The sequence below is a fragment of the Scyliorhinus canicula genome, chromosome 13, assembly GCF_902713615.1.
Source record: "Scyliorhinus canicula chromosome 13, sScyCan1.1, whole genome shotgun sequence".
In the NCBI taxonomy this organism is placed as follows: Eukaryota; Metazoa; Chordata; class Chondrichthyes; order Carcharhiniformes; family Scyliorhinidae; genus Scyliorhinus; species Scyliorhinus canicula.
The window spans coordinates 1,312,391-1,333,294 of NC_052158.1; the positions used below are offsets into that span (position 1 = coordinate 1,312,391).

Sequence of the window (20,904 nt, forward strand, 5' to 3'; positions counted from 1 at the left end):
GAAACACACACACTGGAATATTCCATTGTACACAGAAACACACACACTGGAATATTCCATTGTACACAGAAACACACACACTGGAATATTCCATTGTACACATGAAACACACACACTGGAATATTCCATTGTACACAGAAACACACACACTGGAATATTCCATTGTACACAGAAACACACACACTGGAATATTCCACTGTACACAGAAACACACACACTGGAATATTCCATTGTACACAGAAACACACACACTGGAATATTCCATTGTACACAGAAACACACACACTGGAATATTCCATTGTACACAGAAACACACACACTGGAATATTCCATTGTACACAGAAACACACACACTGGAATATTCCATTGTACACAGAAACACACACACTGGAATATTCCATTGTACACAGAAACACACACACTGGAATATTCCATTGTACACAGAAACACACACACTGGAATATTCCATTGTACACAGAAACACACACACTGGAATATTCCATTGTACACAGAAACACACACACTGGAATATTCCATTGTACACATGAAACACACACACTGGAATATTCCATTGTACACATGAAACACACACACTGGAATATTCCATTGTACACAGAAACACACACACTGGAATATTCCATTGTACACAGAAACACACACACTGGAATATTCCATTGTACACAGAAACACACACACTGGAATATTCCATTGTACACAGAAACACACACACTGGAATATTCCATTGTACACAGAAACACACACACTGGAATATTCCATTGTACACTGAAACACACACACTGGAATATTCCATTGTACACATGAAACACACACACTGGAATATTCCATTGTACACAGAAACACACACACTGGAATATTCCATTGTACACTGAAACACACACACTGGAATATTCCATTGTACACAGAAACACACACACTGGAATATTCCATTGTACACAGAAACACACACACTGGAATATTCCATTGTACACAGAAACACACACACTGGAATATTCCATTGTACACAGAAACACACACACTGGAATATTCCATTGTACACAGAAACACACACACTGGAATATTCCATTGTACACAGAAACACACACACTGGAATATTCCATTGTACACAGAAACACACACACTGGAATATTCCATTGTACACAGAAACACACACACTGGAATATTCCATTGTACACAGAAACACACACACTGGAATATTCCATTGTACACAGAAACACACACACTGGAATATTCCATTGTACACAGAAACACACACACTGGAATATTCCATTGTACACAGAAACACACACACTGGAATATTCCATTGTACACAGAAACACACACACTGGAATATTCCATTGTACACAGAAACACACACACTGGAATATTCCATTGTACACAGAAACACACACACTGGAATATTCCATTGTACACAGAAACACACACACTGGAATATTCCATTGTACACAGAAACACACACACTGGAATATTCCATTGTACACATGAAACACACACACTGGAATATTCCATTGTACACAGAAACACACACACTGGAATATTCCATTGTACACAGAAACACACACACTGGAATATTCCATGTACACAGAAACACACACACTGGAATATTCCATTGTACACTGAAACACACACACTGGAATATTCCATTGTACACTGAAACACACACACTGGAATATTCCATTGTACACAGAAACACACACACTGGAATATTCCATTGTACACAGAAACACACACACTGGAATATTCCATTGTACACTGAAACACACACACTGGAATATTCCATTGTACACTGAAACACACACTGGAATATTCCATTGTACACTGAAACACACACACTGGAATATTCCATTGTACACAGAAACACACACTGGAATATTCCATTGTACACTGAAACACACACACTGGAATATTCCATTGTACACTGAAACACACACACTGGAATATTCCATTGTACACTGAAACACACACACTGGAATATTCCATTGTACACAGAAACACACACACTGGAATATTCCATTGTACACAGAAACACACACACTGGAATGTTCCACTGTACACAGAAACACACACACTGGAATATTCCATTGTACACAGAAACACACACACTGGAATATTCCATTGTACACTGAAACACACAGTGGAATATTCCATTGTACACAGAAACACACACACTGGAATATTCCATTGTACACAGAAACACACACACTGGAATATTCCATTGTACACAGAAACACACACACTGGAATATTCCATTGTACACAGAAACACACACACTGGAATATTCCATTGTACACAGAAACACACACACTGGAATATTCCATTGTACACAGAAACACACACACTGGAATATTCCATTGTACACAGAAACACACACACTGGAATATTCCATTGTACACAGAAACACACACACTGGAATATTCCATTGTACACAGAAACACACACACTGGAATATTCCATTGTACACAGAAACACACACACTGGAATATTCCATTGTACACTGAAACACACACACTGGAATATTCCATTGTACACTGAAACACACACACTGGAATATTCCATTGTACACTGAAACACACACACTGGAATATTCCATTGTACACTGAAACACACACACTGGAATATTCCATTGTACACTGAAACACACACACTGGAATATTCCATTGTACACAGAAACACACACACTGGAATATTCCATTGTACACAGAAACACACACACTGGAATATTCCATTGTACACAGAAACACACACACTGGAATATTCCATTGTACACAGAAACACACACACTGGAATATTCCATTGTACACAGAAACACACACTGGAATATTCCATTGTACACAGAAACACACACACTGGAATATTCCATTGTACACAGAAACACACACACTGGAATATTCCATTGTACACAGAAACACACACACTGGAATATTCCATTGTACACAGAAACACACACACTGGAATATTCCATTGTACACAGAAACACACACACTGGAATATTCCATTGTACACAGAAACACACACACTGGAATATTCCATTGTACACAGAAACACACACACTGGAATATTCCATTGTACACAGAAACACACACACTGGAATATTCCATTGTACACAGAAACACACACACTGGAATATTCCATTGTACACAGAAACACACACACTGGAATATTCCATTGTACACAGAAACACACACACTGGAATATTCCATTGTACACAGAAACACACACACTGGAATATTCCATTGTACACAGAAACACACACACTGGAATATTCCATTGTACACAGAAACACACACACTGGAATATTCCATTGTACACAGAAACACACACACTGGAATATTCCATTGTACACAGAAACACACACACTGGAATATTCCATTGTACACAGAAACACACACACTGGAATATTCCATTGTACACAGAAACACACACACTGGAATATTCCATTGTACACAGAAACACACACACTGGAATATTCCATTGTACACTGAAACACACACACTGGAATATTCCATTGTACACAGAAACACACACACTGGAATATTCCATTGTACACAGAAACACACACACTGGAATATTCCATTGTACACAGAAACACACACACTGGAATATTCCATTGTACACAGAAACACACACGCTGGAATATTCCATTGTACACTGAAACACACACACTGGAATATTCCATTGTACACAGAAACACACACACTGGAATATTCCCTTGTACACAGAAACACACACACTGGAATATTCCATTGTACACTGAAACACACACAGTGGAATATTCCATTGTACACTGAAACACATGCTAGATTATTCCCCGTCACAGACCCAGAGACTGTAATCATTACCGGCCCTTTTAATTCCTCTGGACGTTGTTTTAAATGTAAGGCAGCCGTCAGAGAGGACGTTGGAGGAGGAATCCCAGCAAGACAATGTTGAAATATTCCATGTTCAATTATTGATGTCCTGCCTTCTCATTCTGTTGACAGAAGTGTTGGGTCCTCCGATAATCCTTCAGGATCCCAATCCGGCCACCTTGTTTGTGAACCTGAATTGCATTGTGAAAACCGGGGAAGCTTCCTCAATCCTCTGGCTGATTAAGGGAGAACCACTGGGAAACAAATCAATGTACCATCTGTCACAGGACAATCGAACATTGCGAATTGACACTGAGAACCATGAAGCCTGTCAGCAGTATACGTGTGTGATCAGGAACCAAGTCAGCGAGAACAGAAATTCCCGTTTACTCATCTTAGAAGGTAGGTTTGCTCATCATCCGAATCTCGTGCACAGGAAGACATTCTGACTGGGTGCCCGGCCGGGGATTTTAATCGGAGATTAACAGAGGTTTCAATTGGGGCAGCATGTTGGCCTAGTGGTTAGCACAACCGCCTCATGGCGCTGAGGTCCCAGGTTCAATCCTGGCTCTGGGTCACTGTCCGTGTGGAGTTTGCACATTCTCCCCATGTCTGCGTGGGTTTCACCCCCACAGCCCAAAAATGTGCAGAGTAGGTGGATTGGCCACGCTAAATTGCCCCTTAATTGGAAAAAATAATTGGGTCATCTAAATTTATAAAAAAAAACAGAGGTTTCAATTTGTAATACAAATCTGTTTGAAGCAGCGTGATCGGCAGAATATCCGAATTAGAGATCACGGGCAGGGCTCCCCATCCAGTGACGCTGGAATCGCCATGCACGTTGGGGAGGAGAATTGTGCGTCAGTCGGACAAAAATCAATGCCGGCGCTGGCCGCCCAATGGAATGCCGTGCTCTGGCGCCTCGACGGTGGCTTAATGCATTCTACTCCGCACAATCAGTGAACGGCATTGGCATATCATTGATGGGCCCGGTATTCTCCAGGGCTCCCGTGACGCTCCGCCTTCGCCAGGAGGAATTACCCCTGGCGAGGTTCACTTGTGGTATTTCAAACTGGGAAAACCGGCGCCGTGGTTGCCGAGGGAGGGAGAGGAGGTTGGACATGTTGGCAATAGCACAGCTGTCGGCTGCTGGTCCTGCCCCCTGGCGGGGCTGGTTGGGAGTGATGGTGTCTGCCAGGGCCAGAGGGAGTAGCGGGAGTTGACCAAGGGATGGGCATGGGCCATGTGATTGGGGGACACACCCCCACCCGCCGGGAACCGGGGTCGGGGCATCCAGGCACGGACCGCACCGCAGCCTGGGTGGCAGCCACCTTGCTGTGCACCCCACTGACCACCCACCATTGCCTGTTGTTAAGCAGAACGACACCGGCCATATGGGTGCCCCCCTCACCCCCCCGCTTTAGGCCTCGTGCAACGCCCGCCATTCGATGACCCGACGGACTGAGCGCGTCATGGAAGATTCCGGCTGAGCGGGGGGGGGGGGGGGGGGCGTATGGTATATCTGCTGGATCGTTGGGCACCTGGAACCACTGGGGTTTGGGGGAGAACACCCGCTCCCGGTGGCCATCACGGTGACATGGCCCTGAACCTCTTTGCCACCTTAAAGGTGGCCAGTGGGGACCTGTCTGGGGTCTCGCAGACCTCACTGCACAGATAGATCCCCGCTGTATCGGAGGCCCATCCTGCCCATCCTGCCCATCCTGCCCATTCTGCCCATCCTGCCCATTCTGCCCATCCTGCCCATCCTGCCCATTCTGCCCATCCTGCCCATTCTGCCCTTTCTGCCCTTTCTGCCCATCCTGCCCTTTCTGCCCATTCTGCCCATTCTGCCCATTCTGCCCTTTCTGCCCATTCTGCCCATTCTGCCCTTTCTGCCCATCCTGCCCATCCTGCCCATTCTGCCCATCCTGCCCATCCTGCCCATTCTGCCCATCCTGCCCATTCTGCCCATCCTGCCCATCCTGCCCATCCTGCCCATTCTGCCCATCCTGCCCATCCTGCCCTTTCTGCCCTTTCTGCCCATCCTGCCCATTCTGCCCATTCTGCCCTTTCTGCCCATTCTGCCCATTCTGCCCATTCTGCCCTTTCTGCCCATCCTGCCCTTTCTGCCCATCCTGCCCTTTCTGCCCATCCTGCCCTTTCTGCCCATCCTGCCCTTTCTGCCCATCCTGCCCATTCTGCCCTTTCTGCCCTTTCTGCCCATTCTGCCCATTCTGCCCTTTCTGCCCATTCTGCCCATCCTGCCCATCCTGCCCATTCTGCCCTTTCTGCCCATCCTGCCCATTCTGCCCTTTCTGCCCATCCTGCCCATTCTGCCCTTTCTGCCCTTTCTGCCCATCCTGCCCTTTCTGCCCATCCTGCACAATGTATCAGCTTCAGTGTGGACTGGGTCCACCAGGTTGCCTGACAGCGGAATTCACCGCCAAGGGTCAGAGGGTAATCGATGAAATGCACCTCTTTTGGGCTGCAGGGGTCATCCTCTGAGGTCATGGCTGATAACGCCTATCCAGAGACCACAGCCCAACAGGGAAACCCGATACAACACTGCCCATACCAGGAGCAGGGCCGTGATTGGGCGGTGCATTGGCATCCTGACGATGTGGTTCAGGTGCCTGGCCCACTCCTGGAGAAGCCTCTCTTGGAGGTGCTCTCCAGTGTAGCGCGAGGAGACTCTCCCACATCGTAGCGGCCTGCTGCGTCCTCCACAACATCATGCGGCAGAGGGGCCACGTACTGGAGGAGGGGGATGGATGCCAGGCCCCATCCGATGAGGAGGATCTGGAGGAGGACCTGGATGGACAGGATATGGGGCCCGGGCCGGCACAGAAAGGTCGCACAAGGTGTACGCCCGGGCCGACACTCTAATCTCCTCCAGGTTCTGGCTGGCCTAGTGGCCCAGTCCAGCCCAGCCCAGCTCAGCCCAGCCCAGCCCAGCCCAACCCAGCCCAGCCCAACCCAGCCCAACCCAGCCCAACCCAGCCCAGCCCAACCCAACCCAGCCCAGCCCAGCCCAGCCCAGCCCAGCTCAGCCCAGCCCAGCTCAGCCCAGCCCAGTCCAGCCCAGCCCGGCCCGGCCCAGCCCAGCCCGGCCCAGCTCAGCCCAGTCCAGCCCAGCCCAACCCAGCCCAACCCAGCCCAGCCCAGCCCAGCCCAGCCCAGCCCAGCCCATCCCAGCCCAGCCCAACCCAGCGCAGCCCAGCCCAACCCAGCCCAGCCCAGCCTGACCCAGCCCAGCCTGCCCAGCCCAGCCCAGCCCAGCCCGGCCCAGCCCAACCCAGCCCGGCCCGGCCCGGCCCAGCCCAGCCCAGCCCAGCCCAGCTCAGCCCAGCCCAGCTCAGCCCAGCCCAGTCCAGCGCAGCCCAGCCCGGCCCAGCCCAGCCCAGCCCAGCCCGGCCCGGCCCAGCCCGCCCAGCCCAACCCAGCCCGGCCCAGCCCGGCCCAGCCCAGCCCAGCCCAGCCCAGCCCAGCCCAGCTCAGCCCAGCCCAGCCCAGTCCAGCGCAGCCCAGCCCGGCCCAGCCCAGCCCAGCCCAGCCCAGCCCAACCCAACCCAGCCCGACCCAGCCCAGCCCGGCCCAGCCCAGCCCAGCCCAGCCCGGCCCAGCCCGACCCAGCCCAGCTCAGCCCAACCCAGCCCAGCCCAGCCCGACCCAACCCAGCCCGGCCCAGCCCGGCCCAGCCCGACCCAGCCCAGCTCAGCCCAACCCAGCCCAGCCCAGCCCGACCCAACCCAGCCCGGCCCAGCCCGACCCAGCCCGACCCAGCCCGGCCCAGCCCGACCCAACCCAGCCCGGCCCAGCCCGACCCAGCCCAGCCCAGCCCAGCCCAACCCAACCCAGCCCGGCCCAGCCCGACCCAGCCCAGCCCAGCCCAGCCCAACCCAACCCAGCCCGGCACAGCCCAGCCCAGCCCAGCCCAGCCCAGCCCAACCCAACCCAGCCCGGCCCAGCCCGACCCAGCTCAGCCCGGCCCAGCCCAGCCCAGCCCGACCCAGCCCAGCCCGGCCCAGCCCGACCCAGCCCAGCTCAGCCCAACCCAGCCCAGCCCAGCCCGACCCAACCCAGCCCAGCCCAGCCCGACCCAGCCCAGCCCAGCCCGGCCCAGCCCAGCCCAACCCAGCCCAGCCCAGCCCGACCCAACCCAGCCCGGCCCAGCCCGACCCAGCCCAACCCAGCCCAGCCCAGCCCGACCCAACCCAGCCCGGCCCAGCCCGACCCAGCCCAACCCAGCCCAGCCCAGCCCGACCCAGCCCAGCCCGGCCCAGCCCGACCCAGCCCAGCCCGGCCCAGCCCGACCCAGCCCGACCCAGCCCAGCTCAGCCCAACCCAGCCCAGCCCAACCCAACCCAGCCCAGCCCAGCCCAGCCCAGCCCAGCCCAGCCCAACCCAGCCCAGCCCAGCCCAGCCCAGCCCAGCCCGACCCAGCCCAGCCCAGCCCAGCCCCAGCCCAGCTCAGCCCAGCCCAGCCCAGTCCAGCCCAGCCCAGCCCAGCCCAGCCTGACCCAGCCCAGCCTGACCCAGCCCAGCCCAGCCCAGCCCAGCCCAGCCTGACCCAGCCCAGCCCAGCCCAGCCCGCCCAGCCCAGCCCAGCCAAGCCCAGCTCAGCCCGACCCAGCCCAGCCCAGCCCGACCCCAACCCAGCCCGGCCCAGCCCGACCCAGCCCAGCTCAGCCCAACCCAGCCCAGCCCAGCCCGACCCAACCCAGCCCGGCCCAGCCCGACCCCAGCCCAACCCAGCCCAGCCCAGCCCGACCCAGCCCAGCCCGGCCCAGCCCGACCCAGTCCAGCCCGGCCCAGCCCGACCCAGCCCGACCCAGCCCAGCCCAGCCCAGCCCGACCCAGCCCAGCCCGACCCCAGCCCGACCCAACCCAGCCCGGCCCAGCCCGACCCAGCCCGACCCAGCCCAGCCCAGCCCGACCCAACCCAGCCCGGCCCAGCCCGACCCAGCCCAGCCCAGCCCAGCCCAGCCCAACCCAACCCAGCCCGGCCCAGCCCGACCCAGCCCAGCCCAGCCCAGCCCAGCCCAACCCAACCCAGCCGGCCCAGCCCGACCCAGCCCAGCCCGGCCCAGCCCAGCCCAGCCCGACCCAGCCCAGCCCGGCCCAGCCCGACCCAGCCCAGCTCAGCCCAACCCAGCCCAGCCAGCCCGACCCAACCCAGCCCGGCCCAGCCCGGCCCCAGCCCGCCCCAGCCCAGCTCAGCCCAACCCAACCCAGCCCAGCCCGACCCAACCCCAGCCCAGCCCAGCCCAGCCCAGCCCGACCCAACCCAGCCCGGCCCAGCCCGACCCAGCCCAACCCAGCCCAGCCCAGCCCGACCCAGCCCAGCCCGGCCCAGCCCGACCCAGTCCAGCCCAGCCCAGCCCAGCCCAGCCCAGCCCGGCCCAGCCCGACCCAGCCCGACCCAGCCCAGCCCAGACCGACCCAGCCAGCCCAGCCCAGCCCAGCCCAGCCCAGCCCAGCCCAGCCCAGCCCGGCCTGCCAGATAGTACCCCCCGGGTTACCCCTGGCTACCCCCCATCAACCCCCCAGCCTTCGCGGACGCCCCCTCCACCCCCCACCCCCGGCCAGCAGCTCCCGCCCGACTGTGGAGGTGCTGAACACAGTCCGCAGCTAGGCCGGGGTCCCGACCGCTGAGACCACACGTCAACCGCGCGGATGGGAACTCGGGCCATCGATGAGAGGGCCTTCCGGTGACAGCCTGAGGCCATCCCATTTCGGAGGGGGTGGAGGGTACAAATCCCGTGTCAAACAGGCGCCGCCCCGATTTTGGCATCAGAAAGGATTCTCCGCCCGATCACCGATTACTAAATTGGCGCTGAGTAACGGTGAATCACGCCCCGCATGTCACATTTCCCACTCAATGTGCTTTTTGCCAACACAGGATAATAGGCGACCCTTGCCTCCGCGCTCATATATCCTGCACGCTTGTCAGGAAAGAAAGGCAATAGCATGAAATCCACCGTATAATCACAAGGGAATAAAGTTCAGGATTATTGATGAGCAGTCGAGTAATAGCACCATCCATTGAGCTCGGAAAGGCCAAAGCATTGAACAAAGAGCCTTCACATCTGCCACGCCATCGTCTCCCTGCCCAGACAGCAAGGACACTCGGCTCGGGCCGCAGGGGACAAAGCCACACATCCAAACCACCACCGTCCCCTCAGAGTGCGCATCGAGGGCAAAACAAAATAAGACCAGTGGTTGGGGTCCCCGGCCAACCCCAGGCTTCAAAGACCGGCTGTGGTGTATTCAGAATATTCTCTTCAGAAAATTTTTGCTTTTCACCAAAGTGAGAAATGAAATGAAATGCAATGAAAGTCGCTTATTGTCACAAAATCCTGGACCCCAGAGGCGAGATAATCACCCAGGACGTAATTCGTGATGGCTGCCATCGACCCGATGTGGGCAACACACGGAGGCATTGGCACGCTCACTGCGCACCAGGCCCATCGTCCCGATGTGGGCAACACACTGAGGCATCGGCACGCTCACTGCGAGCTCGGCCCATCGTCCCGATGTGGACAACACACTGAGGCGTCGGCACGCTCACTGCGAGCTCGGCCCATCTCCCCGATGTGGACAACACACTGAGGCATCGGCACGCTCACTGCGAGCTCGGCCCATCGTCCCGATGTGGGCAACACACGGAGGCATCGACACGCTCACTGCGAGCTCGGCCCATCGTCCCGATGTGGGCAACAAGCGGAGACATGGACACGCTCACTGCGAGCTCGGCCCATTGCCCCGATGTGGGCAACACACGGAGGCATCGGCACGCTCACTGCGAGCTAGGCCCATCGCCCCGATGTGGACAACACACTGAGGCATCGGCACGCTCACTGCGCGCCAGGCCCATCGCCCCGATGTGGGCAACACACTGAGGCATGGACACGCTCACTGCGAGCTCGGCCCATCGTCCTGATGTGGACAACACACTGAGGCATCGGCACGCTCACTGTGAGCTAGGCCCATCGTCCCGATGTGGGCAACACACTGAGGCATGGACACGCTCACTGCGAGCTCGGCCCATCGTCCTGATGTGGGCAACACACGGAGGCATCGGCACGGTCACTGCGAGCTGGGCCCATCGTCCCGATGTGGACAACACACGGAGGCATGGACACGCTCACTGCGAGCTCGGCCCATCGTCCCGATGTGGGCAACACACGGAGGCATCGGCACGCTCACTGCGAGCTCGGCCCATCGTCCCGATGTGGACAACACACAGAGGCATCGGCACGCTCACTGCGAGCTCGGCCCATCGTCCCGATGTGGACAACACACTGAGGCATCGGCACGCTCACTGCGAGCTCGGCCCATCGTCCCGATGTGGACAACACACGGAGACATGGACACGCTCACTGCGAGCTGGGCCCATCGTCCCGATGTGGGCAACACACGGAGGCATCGGCACGCTCACTGCGAGCTCGGCCCATCGTCCCGATGTGGACAACACACGGAGACATGGACACGCTCACTGCGAGCTCGGCCCATCGTCCCGATGTGGACAACACACTGAGGCATCGGCACGCTCACTGCGAGCTAGGCCCATCGTCCCGATGTGGGCAACACACTGAGGCATCGGCACGCTCACTGTGAGCTCGGCCCATCGTCCCGATGTGGGCAACACACGGAGGGATGGACACGCTCACTGCGAGCTCTGCCCATCGTCCCGATGTGGACAACACACGGAGGCATCGGCACGCTCACTGCGAGCTAGGCCCATCGTCCCGATGTGGGCAACACACTGAGGCATCGGCACGCTCACTGCGCGCCAGGCCCATCGTCCCGATGTGGACAACACACTGAGGCATCGGCACGCTCACTGTGAGCTAGGCCCATCGTCCCGATGTGGGCAACACACGGAGGCATCGACACGCTCACTGCGAGCTCGGCCCATCGCCCCGATGTGGGCAACACACGGAGGCATCGGCACGCTCACTGCGAGCTCGGCCCATCATCTCGATGTGGGCAACACACGGAGGCATCGGCACGCTCACTGCGAGCTCGGCCCATCGTCCCGATGTGGACAACACACTGAGACATGGACACGCTCACTGCGAGCTCGGCCCATCATCCCGATGTGGACAACACACGGAGGCATCGGCACGCTCACTGCGAGCTCGGCCCATCGCCCCGATGTGGACAACACACGGAGGCATGGACACGCTCACTGCGAGCTAGGCCCATCGCCCCGATGTGGGCAACACACTGAGGCATCGGCACGCTCACTGCGCACCAGGCCCATCGCCCCGATGTGGACAACACACTGAGGCATCGGCACGCTCACTGCGAGCTCGGCCCATCGTCCCGATGTGGACAACACACTGAGGCATCGGCACGCTCACTGCGAGCTCGGTCTATCGTCCCGATGTGGACAACACACGGAGGCATCGGCACGCTCACTGCGAGCTCGGCCCATCGTCCCGATGTGGACAACACACGGAGGCATGGACACGCTCACTGCGAGCTAGGCCCATCGTCCCGATGTGGACAACACACTGAGGCATCGGCACGCTCACTGCGAGCTAGGCCCATCGTCCCGATGTGGGCAACACACTGAGGCATGGACACGCTCACTGCGAGCTCGGCCCATCATCCCAATGTGGGCAACACACGGAGGCATCGGCACGCTCACTGCGAGCTAGGCCCATCGTCCCGATGTGGGCAACACACTGAGGCATCGGCACGCTCACTGCGCACCAGGCCCATCGCCCCGATGTGGACAACACACGGAGACATGGACACGCTCACTGCGAGCTCGGCCCATCGTCCCGATGTGGACAACACACTGAGGCATCGGCACGCTCACTGCGAGCTCGGCCCATCGTCCCGATGTGGACAACACACTGAGGCATCGGCACGCTCACTGCGAGCTAGGCCCATCGTCCCGATGTGGACAACACACGGAGACATGGACACGCTCACTGCGAGCTCGGCCCATCGTCCCGATGTGGGCAACACACGGAGACATGGACACGCTCACTGCGAGCTAGGCCCATCGTCCCGATGTGGACAACACACGGAGACATGGACACGCTCACTGCGAGCTCGGCCCATCGTCCCGATGTGGACAACACACTGAGGCATCGGCACGCTCACTGCGAGCTCGGCCCATCTCCCCGATGTGGGCAACACACTGAGGCGTGGACACGCTCACTGCGAGCTCGGCCCATCGTCCCGATGTGGACAACACACTGAGGCATCGGCACGCTCACTGCGAGCTCGGCCCATCGTCCCGATGTGGACAACACACTGAGGCGTCGGCACGCTCACTGCGAGCTCGGCCCATCGTCCCGATGTGGACAACACACGGAGGCGTCGGCACGCTCACTGCGAGCTAGGCCCATCGTCCCGATGTGGACAACACACTGAGGCATCGGCACGCTCACTGCGAGCTCGGCCCATCGTCCCGATGTGGACAACACACGGAGGCATCGGCACGCTCACTGCGCACCAGGCCCATCATCCCGATGTGGACAACACACGGAGGCATCGGCACGCTCACTGCGAGCTCGGCCCATCGTCCAGATGTGGACAACACACGAAGGGATGGACACGCTCACTGCGCACCAGGCCCATCGTCCCGATGTGGACAACACACGGAGGGATGGACACGCTCACTGCGCACCAGGCCCATCGTCCCGATGTGGACAACACACTGAGGCATCGGCACGCTCACTGCGAGCTCGGCCCATCGTCCCGATGTGGACAACACACTGAGGCATCGGCACGCTCACTGCGAGCTCGGCCCATCGTCCCGATGTGGACAACACACTGAGGCATCGGCACGCTCACTGTGAGCTGGGCCCATCGTCCCGATGTGGACAACACACTGAGGCATGGACACGCTCACTGTGAGCTCGGCCCATCTTCCCGATGTGGGCAACACACTGAGGCATCGGCACGCTCACTGCGAGCTAGGCCCATCGTCCCGATGTGGACAACACACGGAGGCATCGGCACGCTCACTGCGCACCAGGCCCATCGTCCCGATGTGGACAACACACTGAGGCATGGACACGCTCACTGCGAGCTCGGCCCATCGTCCCGATGTGGACAACACACTGAGGCATGGACACGCTCACTGCGAGCTCGGCCCATCGTCCCGATGTGGGCAACACACGGAGACATGGACACGCTCACTGCGAGCTAGGCCCATCATCCCGATGTGGACAACACACTGAGGCATCGACACGCTCACTGCGAGCTCGGCCCATTGTCCCGATGTGGACAACACACGGAGGGATGGACACGCTCACTGCGAGCTAGGCCCATCGTCCCGATGTGGACAACACACGGAGGGATGGACACGCTCACTGCGAGCTCGGCCCATCGTCCCGATGTGGGCAACACACTGAGGCATCGGCACGCTCACTGCGAGCTAGGCCCATCGTCCCGATGTGGGCAACACACTGAGGCATCGGCACGCTCACTGCGAGCTCGGCCCATCGTCCCGATGTGGACAACACACGGAGGCATCGGCACGCTCACTGCGCACCAGGCCCATCGTCCCGATGTGGACAACACACGGAGGCATCGGCACGCTCACTGCGAGCTCGGCCCATCGTCCCGATGTGGACAACACACGGAGGCATCGGCACGCTCACTGCGAGCTCGGCCCATCGTCCCGATGTGGACAACACACGGAGGCATCGGCACGCTCACTGCGAGCTCGGCCCATCGCCCCGATGTGGACAACACACTGAGGCATCGGCACGCTCACTGCGCACCAGGCCCATCGTCCCGATGTGGACAACACACTGAGGCATCGGCACGGTCACTGCGAGCTCTGCCCATCGTCCCGATGTGGGCAACACACTGAGGCATCGGCACGCTCACTGCGAGCTCGGCCCATCGTCCCGATGTGGACAACACACGGAGGCATCGGCACGCTCACTGCGCACCAGACCCATCGTCCCGATGTGGGCAACACACTGAGGCATGGACACGCTCACTGCGAGCTCGGCCCATCGTCCCGATGTGGACAACACACGGAGGCATCGGCACGCTCACTGCGAGCTCGGCCTATCGTCCCGATGTGGACAACACACTGAGGCATGGACACGCTCACTGCGAGCTCGGCCCATCGCCCCGATGTGGGCAACACACTGAGGCATGGACACGCTCACTGCGAGCTCGGCCCATCGCCCCGATGTGGGCAACACACTGAGGCATGGACACGCTCACTGCGAGCTCGGCCCATCTCCCCGATGTGGGCAACACACGGAGGGATGGACACGCTCACTGCGCACCAGGCCCAACGTCCCGATGTGGACAACACACGGAGGCATCGGCACGCTCACTGCGAGCTCGGCCCATCGTCCCGATGTGGGCAACACACGGAGGCATCGGCACGCTCACTGCGAGCTAGGCCCATCGTCCCGATGTGGACAACACACGGAGGCATCGGCACGCTCACTGCGAGCTAGGCCCATCGTCCCGATGTGGACAACACACGGAGGCATGGACACGCTCACTGCGAGCTAGGCCTATCGTCCCGATGTGGACAACACACTGAGGCATCGGCACGCTCACTGCGCACCAGGCCCATCATCCCGATGTGGACAACACACGGAGGCATGGACACGCTCACTGCGAGCTCTGCCCATCGTCCCGATGTGGACAACACACGGAGGGATGGACACGCTCACTGCGAGCTCGGCCCATCGTCCCGATGTGGACAACACACTGAGGCATCGGCACGGTCACTGCGAGCTCGGCCCATCGTCCCGATGTGGACAACACACTGAGACATCGGCACGGTCACTGCGAGCTCGGCCCATCGTCCCGATGTGGGCAACACACTGAGGCGTGGACACGCTCACTGCGAGCTCGGCCTATCGTCCCGATGTGGACAACACACTGAGGCATGGACACGCTCACTGCGAGCTCGGCCCATCGTCCCGATGTGGGCAACACACTGAGGCATGGACACGCTCACTGCGAGCTCGGCCCATCATCACGATGTGGGCAACACACGGAGGCATCGGCACGCTCACTGCGAGCTCGGCCCATCATCACGATGTGGGCAACACACGGAGGCATCGGCACGCTCACTGTGAGCTCGGCCCATCGTCCCGATGTGGGCAACACACTGAGGCGTCGGCACGGTCACTGTGAGCTCGGCCCATCGCCCCGATGTGGACAACACACTGAGGCGTCGGCACGCTCACTGCGCACCAGGCCCATCGTCCCGATGTGGGCAACACACGGAGGCATCGGCACGCTCACTGCGAGCTCGGCCCATCGTCCCGATGTGGACAACACACGGAGGGATGGACACGCTCACTGCGAGCTAGGCCCATCGTCCCGATGTGGACAACACACTGAGGCATCGGCACGCTCACTGCGCGCTCGGCCCATCGCCCCGATGTGGACAACACACGGAGGCATCGGCACGCTCACTGCGAGCTCGGCCCATCTTCCCGATGTGGACAACACACGGAGGGATGGACACGCTCACTGCGAGCTCGGCCCATCATCCCGATGTGGACAACACACGGAGGCATGGACACGCTCACTGCGCACCAGGCCCATCGTCCCGATGTGGGCAACACACGGAGGCATCGGCACGCTCACTGCGCACCAGGCCCATCGTCCCGATGTGGACAACACACGGAGACATGGACACGCTCACTGCGAGCTCGGCCCATCGCCCCGATGTGGACAACACACGGAGGCATCGGCACGCTCACTGCGCACCAGGCCCATCGTCCCGATGTGGGCAACACACTGAGGCATCGGCACGCTCACTGCGAGCTAGGCCCATCGTCCCGATGTGGACAATACACTGAGGCATCGGCACGGTCACTGCGAGCTGGGCCCATCGTCCCGATGTGGGCAACACACTGAGGCATCGGCACGCTCACTGCGAGCTCGGCCCATCGTCCCGATGTGGACAACACACGGAGACATGGACACGCTCACTGCGAGCTCGGCCCATCGTCCCGATGTGGACAACACACGGAGGGATGGACACGCTCACTGCGAGCTCGGCCCATCGTCCCGATGTGGACAACACACTGAGGCATGGACACGCTCACTGCGAGCTCGGCCCATCGTCCCGATGTGGACAACACACGGAGACATGGACACGCTCACTGCACACCAGGCCCATCGTCCCGATGTGGGCAACACACTGAGGCATGGACACGCTCACTGCGAGCTCGGCCCATCGTCCCGATGTGGGCAACACACTGAGGCATCGGCACGCTCACTGCGAGCTCGGCCCATCGTCCCGATGTGGACAACACACTGAGGCATGGACACGCTCACTGCGAGCTCGGCCCATTGTCCCGATGTGGACAACACACTGAGGCATGGACACGCTCACTGCGAGCTAGGCCCATCGCCCCGATGTGGGCAACACACTGAGGCATCGGCACGCTCACTGCGAGCTCGGCCCATCGTCCCGATGTGGACAACACACGGAGACATGGACACGCTCACTGCGAGCTCGGCCCATCGTCCCGATGTGGACAACACACTGAGGCATCGGCACGCTCACTGCGAGCTAGGCCCATCGTCCCGATGTGGGAAACACACTGAGGCATCGGCACGCTCACTGCGCACCAGGCCCATCGTCCCGATGTGGACAACACACTGAGGCATCGGCACGCTCACTGCTAGCTAGGCCCATCGCCCCGATGTGGGCAACACACGGAGGCATCGGCACGCTCACTGCGAGCTAGGCCCATCGTCCCGATGTGGGCAACACACGGAGGCATCGGCACGCTCACTGCGCACCAGACCCATCGTCCCGATGTGGGCAACACACTGAGGCATGGACACGCTCACTGCGAGCTCGGCCCATCGTCCCGATGTGGACAACACACGGAGGCATCGGCACGCTCACTGCGAGCTAGGCCCATCGGACCGATGTGGACAACACACGGAGGCATCGGCACGGTCACTGCGAGCTCGGCCCATCGTCCCGATGTGGGCAACACACTGAGGCATCGGCACGCTCACTGCGAGCTAGGCCCATCGTCCCGATGTGGACAACACACGGAGACATGGACACGCTCACTGCGAGCTCGGCCCATCGTCCCGATGTGGGCAACACACGGAGACATGGACACGCTCACTGCGAGCTCGGCCCATCGTCCCGATGTGGACAACACACTGAGGCATGAACACGCTCACTGCGAGCTCGGCCCATCACGACGATGTGGACAACACACTGAGGCATCGGCACGCTCACTGCGAGCTCGGCCCATCGTCCCGATGTGGACAACACACTGAGGCATCGGCACGCTCACTGCGAGCTCGGTCCATCGTCCCGATGTGGGACAACACACTGAGGCATCGGCACGCTCACTGCGAGCTCGGCCCATCGTCCCGATGTGGACAACACACTGAGGCATCGGCACGCTCACTGCGAGCTAGGCCCATCGTCCCGATGTGGACAACACACGGAGGCATCGGACACGCTCACTGCGAGCTAGGCCCATCGTCCCGATGTGGACAACACACTGAGGCATCGGCACGCTCACTGCGAGCTCGGCCCATCGTCCCGATGTGGACAACACACGGAGGCATCGGCACGCTCACTGCGAGCTAGGCCCATCGTCCCGATGTGGGCAACACACGGAGGCATCGGCACGCTCACTGCGAGCTCGGCCCATCGTCCCGATGTGGGACAACACACTGAGGCGTGGATACGCTCACTGTGAGCTCGGCCCATCGTCCCGATGTGGACAACACACTGAGGCGTGGACACGCTCACTGCCCACTAGGCCACGCCCCAGCCGCCTCTGACCGCCTCAATCAAACAAGGATTCTCTGATTTTACTCAGCCCCTCATTATCTTCCAGGGACATAGTACAAGACACACACCCCAAAAATAAGTCATTATGGGATGTGCCTTAGGATAAAATAAAGGATTAATAAGCAAGGAGAATCAGAGCTAACAAAGATGCAGCTGCTCCCATGGTCAGATCACGTGACCCCCCCCCCCCCCCCCCCCCACCCCGATTAACAATGGGGGGTCGGGTGAAAGATTATAGAAATGTGGGGTTGAGGTTAAACTCAGATCAGCCAAGATCTGATTGAATGGGGAAGGAGGCTTGAGGGGCTGAATGGCCTCCTCTTGCTCCTATTTCATATGTTGGTAACAAAAGAAATGAATGAGAGGCGACAAGGGAGAGGTTTAAATTGGAGTGGGGAATAACGTCTGCTGCCTTCACATTACACTGGGCTGGGAAGTAGATTTCCGTGATTTGTATTCGGATAGATTGATATCACTTTCCTGTTTCAGGTTTGCTGTTGCTCCATGAGTTCTCTCTTGTGGCATCGACCATTGCTGTAGTTAGCTCAACAACATCCTACGCTGCAGCAATTTTCATTCTCTTTTTCGCCCTGGATACCTACAGAGGTAAAGGAAAAGATGCTTTCTGTGTAATCCCGTTACATCACGAGGCGATACACTTTGCAGTATTCAGCAGAACCTTGAGCTGACTGAGACCCAGTGAAATGATCGTCTATTTGTTTGTGTTTCCAGTTCACAAGAGGCACGTGCAGCTGACTGCTGCTTTTGTCTTTTCCCAAATTACCGCCTTTATCTCCGTGCTGATTGCATCCCTGTTGTGTCTACTTGATCCAGGTGAGTGTGCAAGTTAATTCACACATCAGTTACGTTTCAACTCCATTCACCGGACAGAAACACCGGAAAGGCTGGAAGAGAGCACAGACCCGGCAACCCACCTTCCTGTTGTCCTCCAGTAACTGTGAAAGGAGTGTCAATGTAAATTGTCCTTTAGCACCTAAAGATGTACAGGTTAGGGGGATTGGCCGTGATAAATTATCCCTTAGTGAACAGGGATGTACAGGTTGGGTGGATTGGCCGTGATAAATTGTCCCTTAGTACCCAGGGATGGACAGGTTAGGGGGATTGGCCGTGATAAATTGTCCCTTAGTGTCCAGGGGTGGACAGGTTAGGGGGATTGGCCGTGATAAATTGTCCCTTAGTGTCCAGGGGTGGACAGGTTAGGGGGATTGGCCGTGATAAATTGTCTTTAGTGAACAGGGGTGGACAGGTTAGGGGGATTGGCCGTGATAAATTGTCCCTTAGTGTCCAGGGGTGGACAGGTTAGGTGGATTGGCTGTGATAAATTGTCCCTTAGTGTCCAGGGGTGGACAGGTTAGGGGGATTGGCCGTGATAGGTGGGGTTACGAGGCTGAGGCGGGGGAGTGGGCCTGGGTAGGATGCTCTTTCAGAAGGTCAGTGCCGACCCGATGGGCCGAATGGCCTCCTTCTGCACTGTAAGAATTCTATGGTTTCTATTCTACGGTCTTATTAATGACGTTATTCAGTCTTAACGGCAATGACATTGTACCTGAACAGACGTATAACCACCAGCTTCTTTAAGCAGAAGCCACATTCTCTGCATCACATTCTGGTTAGGAGTAGGAGTAGGTATCAGCCTTCCAGCCCCACAAGCTTACTCTGAGGAGGTGGTGGCATAGTGGCATTGTCACTGGGCTACTTATCCAGTTCTGGATGTCGGCAACACCCTAACAGATCCAGCTCTGGGGATCCCGGTTCCAATCCCACCATTGCAGATGGTGGAATTTGAATTTGTTTTTAAAAAATGACGACCATGAACCAAGTATCGTAAAAACCCATCTGGTTCACTAATGTCCTTTAGGGAAGGAAATCTGCTGTTCTGGCTAGGTCTGGCCTACATGTAATAATAATAATCTTTATTGTCACAAGTAACAATAATTATTGTCACAAGTAGGCTGACATTAACACTGCAATGAAGTTACTGTGAAAAGCCCCTAGTCGCCACATTCCGGCGCCTGTTCGGGTACACGGAGGGAGAATTCAGAATGTCCAATTCACCTAACAGCACGTCTTTCGGGACTTGTGGGAGGAAACCGGAGCACCTGGAGGAAACCCACGCAGACACGGGGAGAACGTGCAGACTCCGCACAGACAGTGACCCAAGCTGGGAATCGAACCTGGGACCCTGGCTCTGTGAGGCAACAGTGCTAACCACTGTGCTACCGT

At 57.9% G+C, this 20,904-nt stretch overlaps 1 protein-coding gene across 1 annotated transcript in view; it reads left to right on the top strand.

Annotated features, from left to right (window-relative positions):
* The first annotated feature begins 3,886 nt into the window (after positions 1-3,886).
* LOC119976437 overlaps positions 3,887-20,904 on the top strand; it is a 35,801-nt gene continuing 18,783 nt past the window's right edge. Inside the window, exons 1-3 of the mRNA XM_038816971.1 lie at positions 3,887-4,268; positions 19,150-19,266; positions 19,393-19,494. Of these exons, the coding sequence (XP_038672899.1) occupies positions 3,971-4,268; positions 19,150-19,266; positions 19,393-19,494 (517 nt within the window). The 5' untranslated portion in view covers positions 3,887-3,970. The remainder of the gene's footprint in view (positions 4,269-19,149; positions 19,267-19,392; positions 19,495-20,904) is intronic.